This window comes from Coregonus clupeaformis, chromosome 9, assembly GCF_020615455.1.
Source record: "Coregonus clupeaformis isolate EN_2021a chromosome 9, ASM2061545v1, whole genome shotgun sequence".
Classification (NCBI taxonomy): domain Eukaryota; kingdom Metazoa; phylum Chordata; class Actinopteri; order Salmoniformes; family Salmonidae; genus Coregonus; species Coregonus clupeaformis.
Window position 1 is genome coordinate 14,722,552 of NC_059200.1, and position 15,265 is coordinate 14,737,816.

Sequence of the window (15,265 nt, forward strand, 5' to 3'; positions counted from 1 at the left end):
GATGAAAACCTGCTCCAGAGTGCTCACAACCTCAGACTGGGGTGAAGGTTCACCTTCCAACAGGACAACGACCCTAAGCACACAGCCAAGACAACGCAGGAGTGGCTTCGGGACAAGTCTCTGAATGTCCTTGAGTGGCCCAGCCAGAGCCCGGACTTGAACTCGATCGAACATCTCTGGAGAGACTTGAAAATAGCTGTGCAGCGACGCTCCCCAACCAACCTGACAGAGCTTGAGAGGATCTGCAGAGAAGAATGGGAGAAACTCCCCAAATACAGGTGGGCCAAGTTTGTAGCATCATACCCAATAAGACTCAAGGCTGTAATCGCTGCCAAAGGTCCTTCAACAAAGTACTGAGTAAATGGTCTGAATACTTCTGTAAATGTGATATTCCCGTTTTTTATTTTTAATACATTTGCAAACATTTCTAAAAACCTGTTTTTGCTTTGTCATTATGGGGTATTGTGTGTAGATTGATGATGGGGGGAAACGATTGAATCCATTTTAGAATAAGGCTGTAACGTAACAAAATGTGGAAAAAGTCAAGGGGTCTGGATACTTTCCGAATGCACTGTAAGTCAGGACTGAGACTGGACCCCTCAGGAACACTGAATACCTCTTGAAAGCCATTCTGGTGTGTCTTAAGCATTAACATTTGAGTAATTGTCCCGCTGAAAAATACAACTATATCCCAGGATTAGGTATTCTGGGGCCGGTTGCACTAGTCGGTGTCCGAATTTACACCTGTTGCACCAACCAAAAATACGACTAGTTGGCGTAAGCAATGTGCGTTCATGATTTGATACTTCATAATGATGGTTGCTAGGCAAATCAAATCAAATTTTGCGGCCCGTTACTAGGCTGTTACAATCCTCGTGGCAGTTCTAAAGTTTACGACGAGGCATGTTCCATCACTTCGTAAAGCCTTTTCTAGTTTGTTTAAAGTGGAATCCAAGCAGCATTTCTATATTGAATAATGTGTCCTTGTCTTGTGTGTAATGTGTAGATGGTGCCGGGTACTGGGCGTCCTGGAACCAAAGGAGGAGCCCTAGGGACCTCTGGCGTTCTCTCTGCTCAAATCAAAGTGGCCGACCGGCCAGTCACCCAGCAGGGCCTGAGCGGCATGAAGACTGGCATGAAGGGTACAGTACTACCTGTAATAATAACCTGTAGTATTCACCTGTAATAATAACCTGTAGTATTCACCTGTAATAATAACCTGTAGTATTCACCAGTAATAATAACCTGTAGTATTCACCTGTAATAATAACCTGTAGTATTCACCTGTAATAATAACCTGTAGTATTCACCTGTAATAATAACCTGTAGTATTCACCTGTAATAATAACCTGTAGTATTCACCTGTAATAATAACCTGTAATAATAACCTGTAGTATTCACCTGTAATAATAACCTGTAGTATTCACCTGTAATAATAACCTGTAGTATTCACCTGTAATAATAACCTGTAGTATTCACCTGTAGTATTTACCTGTAATAATAACCTGTAGTATTCACCTGTAATAATAACCTGTAGTATTCACCTGTAATAATAACCTGTAGTATTCACCTGTAATAATAACCTGTAGTATTCACCTGTAATAATAACCTGTAGTATTCACCTGTAATAATAACCTGTAGTATTCACCTGTAATAATAACCTGTAGTATTCACCTGTAATAATCACCTGTAGTATTCACCTGTAATAATAACCTGTAGTATTCACCTGTAATAATAACCTGTAGTATTCACCTGTAATAATAACCTGTAGTATTCACCTGTAATAATAACCTGTAGTATTCACCTGTAATAATAACCTGTAGTATTCACCTGTAGTATTCACCTGTAATAATAACCTGTAGTATTCACCTGTAATAATAACCTGTAGTATTCACCTGTAATAATAACCTGTAGTATTCACCTGTAATAATAACCTGTAGTATTCACCTGTAATAATAACCTGTAGTATTCACCTGTAATAATAACCTGTAGTATTCACCTGTAGTATTCACCTGTAGTATTCACCTGTAATAATAACCTGTAGTATTCACCTGTAATAATAACCTGTAGTATTCACCTGTAATAATAACCTGTAGTATTCACATGTAATAATAACCTGTAATAATAACCTGTAGTATTCACCTGTAATAATAACCTGTAGTATTCACCTGTAATAATAACCTGTAGTATTTACCTGTAATAATAACCTGTAGTATTTACCTGTAATAATAACCTGTAGTATTCACCTGTAATAATAACCTGTAATATTCACCTGTAATAATAACCTGTAATATTCACCTGTATTATTACATTTTACATTTAAATTTTAGTCATTTAGCAGATGCGCTTATCCAGAGCGACTTACAGTTAGTGAGTGCATACATTATTTTATTAAATTTTTTCATACTGGCCCCCCCGTGGGAATCAAACCCACAACCCTGGCGTTGCAAACGCTATGTTCTACCAACTGAGCTACATCCCTGCCGGCCATTCCCTACCCTACCCTGGACGACGCTGGGCCAATTGTGCACCGCCCCATTATTCAGCTGTAATAGTCACCTGTATTATTCAGCTGTAATAGTCACCTGTATTATTCAGCTGTAATAGTTACCTGTATTATTCAGCTGTAATAGTCACCTGTATTATTCAGCTGTATTATTCACCTGTATTATTCACCTGTATTATTCATCTGTAATAGTCACCTGTATTATTCAGCTGTAATAGTCACCTCTATTATTCAGCTGTAATAGTCACCTGTATTATTCAGCTGTAATAGTCACCTGTATTATTCACTTGTAATAATCACCTGTATTATTCAGCTGTATTATTCAATGTATTATTCAGCTGTAATAGTCACCTGTAATAGTCACCTGTATTATTCACCTGTATTATTCACCTGTATTATTCACCTGTAAAAGTAACCTGTCTTATTCACCTGTATTATTTACCTGTATTATTCAGCTGTAATAGTCACCTGTATTATTTACCTGTGATAGTCACCTGTATTATTCACCTGTAAAATGTACCTGTATTATTCAGCTGTATTATTCACCTGTAAAAGTCACCTGTATTGTTCAGCTGTATTATTCACCTGTATTATTCAGCTGTAATAGTCACCTGTAATAGTTACCTGTATTATTCACCTGTAATAGTCACCTGTATTATTCACCTGTGATATTCACCTGTAATAGTCACCTGTAATAGTCACCTGTATTATTCACCTGTAATATTTACCTGTATTATTCAGCTGTAATATTCACCTGTAATATTCTCCTGTATTATTCACCTGTAATATTTACCTGTATTATTCAGCTGTAATATTCACCTGTATTATTCACCTGTATTATTCAGCTGTAATATTCTCCTGTATTATTTACCTGTATTATTCACCTGTAATATACACTGAGTGGACAGAACATTATATTGGATTGCACCCCCCTTTTACCCTCAGAACAGCCTCAATTCGTCAGGGCATCGACTCTACATGTTGTCGAAAGCGTTCCACAGGGATGCTGACTCATGTTGACTAAAAGATGTTCCCACAGTTGTGTCAAGTTGGCTGGATGTCCTTTGGGTGGTGGACCATTCTTGATACACGGGAAACTGTTGAGTGTGAAAAACCTAGCAACGTTGCAGTTCTTGACACACAAACCGGTGCACCTGGCACCTGCTACCATACCCCGTTCAAAGGCACTTAAATATTTTGTCTTGCCCATTCACCCTCTGAATGGCACACATACACAATCCATGTCTCAATTGTCTCAAGGCTTTAAAATCCTTCTTTAACCTGTCTCCTCCCCTTCACCTACCCTGATTGAAGTGGAATTAACAAGTGACATCAATAAGGGATCATAGCTTTCACCTGGACTCAGACATCAATAAGGGATCTTAGCTTTCACCTGGACTCACCTGATCAGTCTATGTCATGGAAAGAGCAGGTGTTCTTAATGTTTTGTACACTCATTGTATTCACCAGTCAAATCTGTCCTCAGACATCACTCCCCAAAATATGTTCTTCACTCCCTCTCTGTTAAAATATATACATACAACTGTTTAGGACCTCCATATAAAACACAACTTAATGAGGTGATTTTGGTATCGGAAGTTGTATTGCACACTAATTATTTTCTATCTGTCTGTCATGACGTGAGATTTCTCTCTTATTTTCCAGGACCTCAGAGGCAGATTCTGGATAAATCCTACTACCTTGGCCTCCTCAGGTAAGGCATAGCAGAACATGTAGCTCCACGCGGTCTATACTGTATCTTCCTGTGCTTATCTGTTCACAACAGTGAACATGGTCTTCAATGTATCTCAACAGGAGTAAGATCAATGAACTGACGACAGAGACCAGCAAACTGCAGAAGGAGATCGACAACTTCAATCAGGAGAACTCTGTTTACCTCTCCTATGAGAAAAGGTAATCGGCTAGGAAATACATAATGTACAAATAGGCCTTCAGTTGTTTTTTATAGACAACTCAGAGACACTTTTAGTTTTTGTCATCAATTGGTTCTCATGTTCTCATCATCCAAGGTGTATGTGGGCTCCCGAGTGGCGCAGTGGTCTAAGGCACTGCATCTCAGTGCTTGAGGCGTCACTACAGACCCCCTGGTTCGATTCCAGGCTGTATCACAACCGGCCGTGATTGGGAGTCCCATAGGGCGGCGCACAATTGGCCCAGCGTCGTCCGGGTTTGGCCGGTGTAGGCCGACATTGTAAATAAGAATTTGTTCTTAATAATAATAATATGCCATTTAGCAGACGCTTTTATCCAAAGCGACTTACAGTCATGTGCGCATACATTTTTTACGTATGGGTGTATCCCGGGGATTGAACCCACTACCCTGGCGTTACAAGCGCCATGCTCTACCAATTGAGCTACAGAGGACCACTTAACTGACTTGCCTAGTTAAAAAATAAAGGTTGAATAAATAACAAATGTGGATGGTCTCTAATGGTCCGGTTGTTTTATCCCCTGCAGAGCAGAAGGACTTGCTGGCGAACTGAAGGATTTACAGGGACAGCTGGCAGATTACAATATGGTAAGGGACATATGAAGAAGATGTTATATTATTATTAACTACGAGTTGATGAGTTATATGGATCACATTAGGATGTACTAATACCGCTGTTACCTTTTTGAATTTCAGCTAGTTGACAAGTTGAACACCAACACTGAGATGGAGGAAGTCATAAATGACTTCAATATGGTGATTAGTTTTGATCATTTAGCGTACTGTTTTGTACATTCATTATCTACAAGATAGGATACGTTTATTCATTCAGTCCTAACCCTAACTGTTTGCACACTATGTTTGTGTAGCTGAAAGCACAGAACGACAGAGAGGCTCAAAGCATGGATGTCATATTCACAGAAAGACGAGAGTAAGTACTCAAATATTTATTTAATATGACAAAACGTTGACTACCTACACCAGGGGTCTCCAACACTACCTACACCAGGGGTCTCCAACACTACCTACACCAGGGGTCTCCAACACTACCTACACCAGGGGTCTCCAACACTACCTACACCAGGGGTCTCCAACACTACCTACACCAGGGGTCTCCAACACTACCTACACCAGGGGTCTCCAACCTTTCTACCTACACCAGGGGTCTCCAACCTTTCTACCTACACCAGGGGTCTCCAACACTACCTACACCAGGGGTCTCCAACACTACCTACACCAGGGGTCTCCAACACTACCTACACCAGGGGTCTCCAACACTTCTACCTACACCAGGGGGTCTCCAACCTTTCTACCTACACCAGGGGTCTCCAACACTACCTACACCAGGGGTCTCCAACCTTTCTACCTACACCAGGGGTCTCCAACCTTTCTACCTACACCAGGGGTCTCCAACCTTTCTACCTACACCAGGGGTCTCCAACACTACCTACACCAGGGGTCTCCAACACTACCTACACCAGGGTCTCAACACTACCTACACCAGGGGTCTCCAACACTACCTACACCAGGGGTCTCCCAACCTTTCTACCTACACCAGGGGTCTCCAACACTACCTACACCAGGGGTCTCCAACACTACCTACACCAGGGGTCTCCAACCTTTCTACCTACACCAGGGGTCTCCAACACTACCTACACCAGGGGTCTCCAACCTTTCTACCTACACCAGGGGTCTCCAACACTACCTACACCAGGGGTCTCCAACCTTTCTACCTACACCAGGGGTCTCCAACACTACCTACACCAGGGGGTCTCCAACCTTTCTACCTACACCAGGGGTCTCCAACACTACCTACACCAGGGGTCTCCAACCTTTCTACCTACACCAGGGGTCTCCAACACTACCTACACCAGGGGTCTCCAACACTACCTACACCAGGGGTCTCCAACACTACCTACACCAGGGGTCTCCAACCTTTCTACCTACACCAGGGGTCTCCAACACTACCTACACCAGGGGTCTCCAACACTACCTACACCAGGGGTCTCCAACCTTTCTACCTACACCAGGGGTCTCCAACACTACCTACACCAGGGGTCTCCAACACTACCTACACCAGGGGTCTCCAACACTACCTACACCAGGGGTCTCCAACACTACCTACACCAGGGGTCTCCAACACTACCTACACCAGGGGTCTCCAACACTACCTACACCAGGGGTCTCCAACACTACCTACACCAGGGGTCTCCAACACTACCTACACCAGGGGTCTCCAACACTTCTACCTACACCAGGGGTCTCCAACACTACCTACACCAGGGGTCTCCAACCTTTCTACCTACACCAGGGGTCTCCAACACTACCTACACCAGGGGTCTCCAACCTTTCTACCTACACCAGGGGTCTCCAACACTACCTACACCAGGGGTCTCCAACACTACCTACACCAGGGGTCTCCAACCTTTTCTAGCGTGAGAGCTACTTAAAAAAAAATAATGAAACATGTTGCGAGCTACTCATTATTTTCTAGCTTTTTCAAGTAGTAACATTGTTCTCTTAATAATAATAATAATAATAATAATAATAATAATAATAATAATATGCCATTTAGCAGACGCTTTTATCCAAAGCGACTTACAGTCATGCGTGCATACATTTTTACGTATGGGTGGTCCCGGGGATCGAACCCACTACCCTTGGCGTTACAAGCGCCGTGCTCTACCAGCTGAGCTACAGAGGACCACATAACCTCCTGAACATAACCATAATATAACCAAGCGCCGTGCTCTACCAGCTGAGCTACAGAGGACCACATAACCTCCTGAACATAACCATAATATAACCAAGCGCCGTGCTCTACCAGCTGAGCTACAGAGGACCTCTTCTCCTCTCCCCTGCCACTCTTCCCCGTGTCCTTAGTGTACAAGAGAAAGTACTGTTTTCTGTCAATATACCTGGTACAGTAATGGTTAATAGACAACTCTTAAGGGGGCCCTATAAAATTGAGATTTTTTTCCCCCAAATTATGTTTTATTTTCCCCAAAGTATGTTTTCATTGGTATGAGATTAGTTCTTTTTTTTTTTTTACTTTCAAAATTAGAATTGTTCATAGAGAAACAACAAAATTGGATTTTCTGAGTCCATGTCAATGTTTAAATCACATTTTTAGGTCTGGAAGAAAACGATCAAATAGATTTTTTAGTATAATTCCCCTTTAATTCTGCATCTAGCGTGTGAGGAATGTGCCTTCTAACATGCCGGTCTAGGGATGGTTCTGTACTGATGCTACTCATTTCACGGCAAAGTTTGCAAATAACAAATAATAGATAATGATATGCTTCCTCATGACATACTTCTGCCAGGTAAGACTACTCTGCAGTTAAAATGTAATTGAGAAGGTTTTGGGGAAAGTATTTCTGTCAACCAACAAGATGGTTATCACATCAACTGGCTACACATGGAGTGATAGACAAACGCCTGCACCACACTCACAGACTGGGGCAATATTGCTGGAAATTAATTGGCAGATATTGTGTTAAGTTTGGCTTTTTAAACCAATAGTGGCTAACCAGGGGTGGGATAATGTCAATGTTGCGTTGATTAGATAGTAGCTGGGAGCTTGCGGTGTCTGATACTTGTGATATTTGTTTATGACAGTTTGCGGTGGAACACGTGAAAATTGCATGTACTTTAAGAATTTTTTGGCGAGCTACACATAAGTGGCCTGCAAACTACTGGTAGCTAGCGATCTACCTGTTGGAGACCCCTGACCTCCACTATGTTTGACCTGTTGGAGACCCCTGACCTCCACTATGTTTGACCTGTTGGAGACCCCTGACCTCCACTATGTTTGACCTGTTGGAGACCCCTGACCTCCACTATGTTTGACCTGTTGGAGACCCCTGACCTCCACTATGTTTGACCTGTTGGAGACCCCTGACCTCCACTATGTTTGACCTGTTGGAGACCCCTGACCTCCACTGTTTGACCTGTTGGAGACCCCTGACCTCCACTATGTTTGACCTGTTGGAGACCCCTGACCTCCACTATGTTTGACCTGTTGGAGACCCCTGACCTCCACTATGTTTGACCTGTTGGAGACCCCTGACCTCCACTATGCTTGACCTGTTGGAGACCCCTGACCTCCACTATGTTTGACCTGTTGGAGACCCCTGACCTCCACTATGAAAGACCTGTTGGAGACCGCTGACCTCCACTATGCTTGACCTGTTGGAGACCCCTGACCTCCACTATGTTTGACCTGTTGGAGACCCCTGACCTCCACTATGTTTGACCTGTTGGAGACCCCTGACCTCCACTATGTTTGACCTGTTGGAGACCCCTGACCTCCACTATGAAAGACCTGTTGGAGACCCCTGACCTCCACTATGAAAGACCTGTTGGAGACCCCTGACCTCCACTATGTTTGACCTGTTGGAGACCCCTGACCTCCACTATGTTTGACCTGTTGGAGACCCCTGACCTCCACTATGTTTGACCTGTTGGAGACCCCTGACCTCCACTATGTTTGACCTGTTGGAGACCCCTGACCTCCACTATGTTTGACCTGTTGGAGACCCCTGACACAAACAAAAGACTGGGAGCAGCTCAACTTCTGCTGCAGCAGCCTCCATGCTGGGTCCCTCAATACTAGCCTGGCCTCCAGGCTGGGTCCCTCAATACTAGCCTGGCCTCCACGCTGTTCCCTCAATACTAGCCTGGCTTCCATGCTGGGTCCCTCAATACTAGCCTGGCCTCCATGCTGGGTCCCTCAATACTAGCCTGGCCTCCACGCTGGGTCCCTCAATACTAGCCTGGCCTCCACGCTGTTCCCTCAATACTAGCCTGGCTTCCATGCTGGGTCCCTCAATACTAGCCTGGCCTCCATGCTGGGTCCCTCAATACTAGCCTGGCCTCCACGCTGGGTCCCTCAATACTAGCCTGGCCTCCATGCTGGGTCCCTCAATACTAGCCTGGCCTTTATGCTGGGTCCCTCAATACTAGCCTGGCCTCCACGCTGGGTCCCTCAATACTAGCCTGGCCTCCACTCTGGGTCCCTCAATACTAGCCTGGCCTTCACACTGGGTCCCTCAATACTAGCCTGGCCTTCACACTGGGTCCCTCAATACTAGCCTGGCCTTCACACTGGGTCCCTCAATACTAGCCTGGCCTCCACGCTGGGTCCCTCAATACTAGCCTGGCCTTCACACTGGGTCCCTCAATACTAGCCTGGCCTTCACACTGGGTCCCTCAATACTAGCCTGGCCTCCACGCTGGGTCCCTCAATACTAGCCTGGCCTCCAGGCTGGGTCCCTCAATACTAGCCTGGCCTTCACACTGTGTCCCTCAATACTAGCCTGGCCTTCACACTGGGTCCCTCAATACTAGCCTGGCCTCTACGCTGGATCCCTCAAAACTAGCCTGGTTTCCACGCTGGACCCCTCAATACTAGCCTGGCCTCAGATCTTTTTGTGCTGTCTGGCCAACTCCTCATGCGCCAATGACCAGAGGAGTTGGCAAGACAGTACAAACAGATCTTGGACCAGGCTACCTCCATGGTGGGTCCAACAGGGTTCCGTGTTGTCTTTGTAGTCCCCAGTCTCAATGTAGCGGTCCTTTATGTATCCATCCTCCTCCTCCTCATCATCCAACCCATCCAGCCTGTGGTCCAGCTCATGGGCGCTGGTCTCCGTCTGCTCCGTGTCCTAACTGAAGTTAGAGTAGCGTCCTGTAGTGAACACGTTAACATCCTCCTCCTCTCTCAGCCGCTTGGTGCCGGTAGTTGAACAGCAGCTTGTACCAGGACTGGGTCTTGACGGCATACACGATGAACATAGAGGTGGTCAGGGCGATGGCTACCACACCCAGGAGAAACTTCCAGGCGTTCCGCACCACTGGCATCCCACTGCCACTGACTGGGACTATGCCTGGGGGAGGGACAGGAGCAAACAGACAGCCAGGGATCACATACTTTAGAACACTCCTATGTAGTCTCCTTAGTATACAGTAATCCCCCCCCTAATCCATACATCATTGGCCCCCTCGTACATTGACATTTTGGTCATTTAGCAGACGCTCCTATTCAGAGCTACTTACAGTCAGTTGTCGTGACGTGACTTTCATTTAATATGATGACTGTTATTTATCGAATCAACTAACTATGTTTAATTGTTACTCAGTTAAATTAGTCATGTAACAATTAGGAATATTGTTCCAGTGTTTACTTTTTGGACTTAAAAGTTTTGGCGGCAAAAGTCTTCTGGAGACAAAGCACATTCCTTTCACCATACTAGAGGGCCAGAGATTATCCCCCTCTCTAATTTATGGCAGAGTGTTAAGGTGTCAAGACCGGCACAGCCCCCTCCCCTCTCCTGTGGGTAAGAGGGTCTGGTTGTTGTCAGCCATTTGCCAAGCTGATCTGAGGCCTTTGATCCTCACCCAGGAGAGTCATGACACAGCGCATTCACAGGATTAGTAGCTGTACTGTCGTTTAGCCATCTAGGGTGGCAGGTAGCTTAGTGGTTAAGAGCGTGTGCCACGGTGTGGTTCTAATGGGAGGTGAAAATGCCCTTGAGCAAGGCACTTAACCCTAATTGCTCCTGTAAGTCGCTCTGGATAAGAGCGTCTGCTAAATGACTAAAATGTAAATGTAAATGGTTTTGAAGAACTGTCTATGACCTGCTCTAGTGTAGATGATTGTGTCTGTCTGCTGACTGACCACGAGAGTTTACAAACGTTCTGACCCTCTTCTGAGGTCTCCTCAGGATATGGGCCTCCTCATACCACAGTGTTAATAGTGTCAATAAGACTCCTGTCTCAGGGTAGCAGTGCTGATCTGGGATCAGGTTACCCTGTGTCCGTGTAATCTTACTCATTATGTCCCTCTCCTCAACCACTGTGTTATATAGTCTAGTAATTAACACCTTCTCATACCACTGTGTTACATAGTCTAGTCATTAACACCTCCTCATACCACTGTGTTAAATAGTCTAGTCATTAACACCTCCTCATACCACTGTGAGGACATGATCATAACTCTGGTTTCTATAGGAAGGAGGACATGATCCTAACTCTGGTTTCTATAGGAAGGAGGACATGATCCTAACTCTGGTTTCTATAGGAGAGGGAGGGGAGATGATCCTAACTCTGGTTTCTATAGGAAGGAGGAGATGATCCTGACTCTGGTTTCTATAGGAAGGAGGAGATGATCCTAACTCTGGTTTCTATAGGAAGGAGGAGATGATCCTAACTCTGGTTTCTATAGGAAGGAGGAGATGATCCTGACTCTGGTTTCTATAGGAAGGAGGAGATGATCCTAACTCTGGTTTCTATAGGAAGGAGGACATGATCCTAACTCTGGTTTCTATAGGAAGGAGGAGATGATCCTAACTCTGGTTTCTATAGGAAGGAGGACATGATCCTAACTCTGGTTTCTATAGGAAGGAGGACATGATCCTAACTCTGGTTTCTATAGGAAGGACAGGAGATGATCCTAACTCTGGTTTCTATAGGAAGGAGGAGATGATCCTGACTCTGGTTTCTATAGGAAGGAGGAGATGATCCTAACTCTGGTTTCTATAGGAAGGAGGACATGATCCTAACTCTGGTTTCTATAGGAAGGAGGAGATGATCCTAACTCTGGTTTCTATAGGAAGGAGGAGATGATCCTAACTCTGGTTTCTATAGGAAGGAGGACATGATCCTAACTCTGGTTTCTATAGGAAGGAGGAGATGATCCTAACTCTGGTTTCTATAGGAAGGAGGAGATGATCCTAACTCTGGTTTCTATAGGAAGGAGGACATGATCCTAACTCTGGTTTCTATAGGAAGGAGGACATGATCCTAACTCTGGTTTCTATAGGAAGGAGGACATGATCCTAACTCTGGTTTCTATAGGAAGGAGGACATGATCCTAACTCTGGTTTCTATAGGAAGGAGGAGATGATCCTAACTCTGGTTTCTATAGGAAGGAGGAGATGATCCTAACTCTGGTTTCTATAGGAAGGAGGACATGATCCTAACTCTGGTTTCTATAGGAAGGAGGAGATGATCCTAACTCTGGTTTCTATAGGAAGGAGGAGATGATCCTAACTCTGGTTTCTATAGGAAGGAGGACATGATCCTAACTCTGGTTTCTATAGGAAGGAGGACATGATCCTAACTCTGGTTTCTATAGGAAGGAGGACATGATCCTAACTCTGGTTTCTATAGGAAGGAGGAGATGATCCTAACTCTGGTTTCTATAGGAAGGAGGAGATGATCCTAACTCTGGTTTCTATAGGAAGGAGGAGATGATCCTAACTCTGGTTTCTATAGGAAGGAGGAGATGATCCTAACTCTGGTTTCTATAGGAAGGAGGAGATGATCCTAACTCTGGTTTCTATAGGAAGGAGGACATGATCCTAACTCTGGTTTCTATAGGAAGGAGGAGATGATCCTAACTCTGGTTTCTATAGGAAGGAGGAGATGATCCTAACTCTGGTTTCTATAGGAAGGAGGACATGATCCTAACTCTGGTTTCTATAGGAAGGAGGACATGATCCTAACTCTGGTTTCTATAGGAAGGAGGAGATGATCCTAACTCTGGTTTCTATAGGAAGGAGGAGATGATCCTAACTCTGGTTTCTATAGGAAGGAGGAGATGATCCTAACTCTGGTTTCTATAGGAAGGAGGAGATGATCCTAACTCTGGTTTCTATAGGAAGGAGGACATGATCCTAACTCTGGTTTCTATAGGAAGGAGGACATGATCCTAACTCTGGTTTCTATAGGAAGGAGGAGATGATCCTAACTCTGGTTTCTATAGGAAGGAGGAGATGATCCTAACTCTGGTTTCTATAGGAAGGAGGACATGATCCTAACTCTGGTTTCTATAGGAAGGAGGAGATGATCCTAACTCTGGTTTCTATAGGAAGGAGGACATGATCCTAACTCTGGTTTCTATAGGAAGGAGGACATGATCCTAACTCTGGTTTCTATAGGAAGGAGGACATGATCCTAACTCTGGTTTCTATAGGAAGGAGGACATGATCCTAACTCTGGTTTCTATAGGAAGGAGGAGATGATCCTAACTCTGGTTTCTATAGGAAGGAGGAGATGATCCTAACTCTGGTTTCTATAGGAAGGAGGACATGATCCTAACTCTGGTTTCTATAGGAAGGAGGAGATGATCCTAACTCTGGTTTCTATAGGAAGGAGGACATGATCCTAACTCTGGTTTCTATAGGAAGGAGGAGATGATCCGAGCGGTGGAGGAGGAGATGATCCTAACTCTGGTTTCTATAGGAAGGAGGAGATGATCCGAGCGGTGGAGGAGGACATGATCCTAACTCTGGTTTCTATAGGAAGGAGGACATGATCCTAACTCTGGTTTCTATAGGAAGGAGGAGATGATCCGAGCGGTGGAGGAGGAGATGGAGAGGGAGAAGCAGGCTGCTGATGACATCATCAAAAAGATGTCTCCAGAGAAACAGGACCAGTACGCTGCCCTGAAGGCCAACAACGAGGAGCTGCTACAGGTCAGTGGTGATCTAGGATCAGTTTGGCGTTTTAGATCATAATGAATGAGATGTACGGTGCCTTTAGAAAGTATTCGTACCCCTTGACTTGTTCCACATTTTGTTGTGTTACAGCCTGAATAAAACATTTTTTTATAGATTTTTGCAAACTTATTGAAAAATAAAACAGTAATATCTTGCTTACATAAGTATTCAACCCCCTGAGTCAATAGATGTTAGAATCACCTTTAGCAGCGATTACAGCTGGGAGGCTTTCTGGGTCAGTCTCTAAAAGCTTTGCACACCTGGATTGTAAAATAAAATATATATATTCTTCAAGCTCTGTCAAGTTGGTTGTTGATCATTGCTAGACAGCCATTTTCAAGTCTTGCCATAGATTTTCAAGTAGATTTAAGTCAAAACTGTAACTAGACCACTCAAGGAATATTCAATGTCGTCTTGGTAACCAACTCCAGTGTAGATTTGGCCTTGTGTTTTAGGTCATTGTCCAGCTGAAAGGTGAATTTGTCTCCCAGTGTCTGTTGGAAAGCGGACTGAACAAGGTTTTCCTCTAGGATGTTGCCTGTGCTTAGCTGTATTCCATTTATTTTGATCCTAAAAAAAACTCCCACGTCCTTGCTGATGACAAGCATACCCATAACATGATGCAGCGACCACCATGCTTGAAATATGAAGAGTGGTACTCAGTGATGTGTTGTTTTTGATTTGACCCAAACATAAGGCTTTGTATTAATTTCTTTGCCACATTTTTTTGTTTTACTTTAGTGCCAAACAGGATGCATGTTTTGGAATATTTTATTCTGTACAGTCTTCCTTCTCTTCACTCTGTCATTTAGTTTAGTATTGTGGAGTAACTACAATGTTGTTTTCTCCTATCACAGCCATTAAACTCTGTAACTGTTTTAAAGTCACCATTGGCCTCATGGTGAAATCCCTGAGCGGTTTCCTTCCTCTCTGGCAACTGAGTTAGGAAGGACGCCTGTACCTTCCCAGATCAGCAGTCCTACTCTGAGACACGTTTACGAACAGAGGGGAGGATGTAACCCCCTGTGACATGCTGTAGACTCCTATGTCTCTTTCTTACGCCTTAGATAGGAGTCTACAGCATGTCACGGGGTTAAGGGAGGACGTGAGTCGTTCAGTTAAAGAAGAGACACTGGGGTTGTTGAACCTTTGTCATGATAAGTTAGTGTTGTGTCACGTGGCGGTGAAGTCTACATACTCTGCTCTGTAGTAGCAATATGCATGGAACCGAACAGTTACTGTATCTATACTCTCAGACAGCAGTCCTTGATGTCAAGCGATAACTGTTAGTAGGTAAAGCTA

The 15,265-nt window shown here is 44.2% G+C and overlaps 1 protein-coding gene across 3 annotated transcripts in view; it reads left to right on the plus strand.

The window, feature by feature from the left end:
* The window catches only part of ift74 (intraflagellar transport 74), a 59,880-nt gene that overhangs the window by 1,623 nt on the left and 42,992 nt on the right, over nucleotides 1-15,265 (plus strand). For 2 of the 3 annotated variants that reach the window (XM_045222494.1, XM_045222495.1), the window contains exons 3-10: nucleotides 1,007-1,142; nucleotides 4,172-4,220; nucleotides 4,322-4,420; nucleotides 4,985-5,045; nucleotides 5,154-5,213; nucleotides 5,327-5,388; nucleotides 13,707-13,740; nucleotides 13,835-13,939. In XM_045222494.1, the coding sequence (XP_045078429.1) occupies nucleotides 1,007-1,142; nucleotides 4,172-4,220; nucleotides 4,322-4,420; nucleotides 4,985-5,045; nucleotides 5,154-5,213; nucleotides 5,327-5,388; nucleotides 13,707-13,740; nucleotides 13,835-13,939 (606 nt within the window). Of the gene's footprint in view, nucleotides 1-1,006; nucleotides 1,143-4,171; nucleotides 4,221-4,321; nucleotides 4,421-4,984; nucleotides 5,046-5,153; nucleotides 5,214-5,326; nucleotides 5,389-13,706; nucleotides 13,741-13,800; nucleotides 13,940-15,265 lie in introns of all 3 variants that reach the window. The other variant, XM_041885273.2, reaches the window with a different exon arrangement.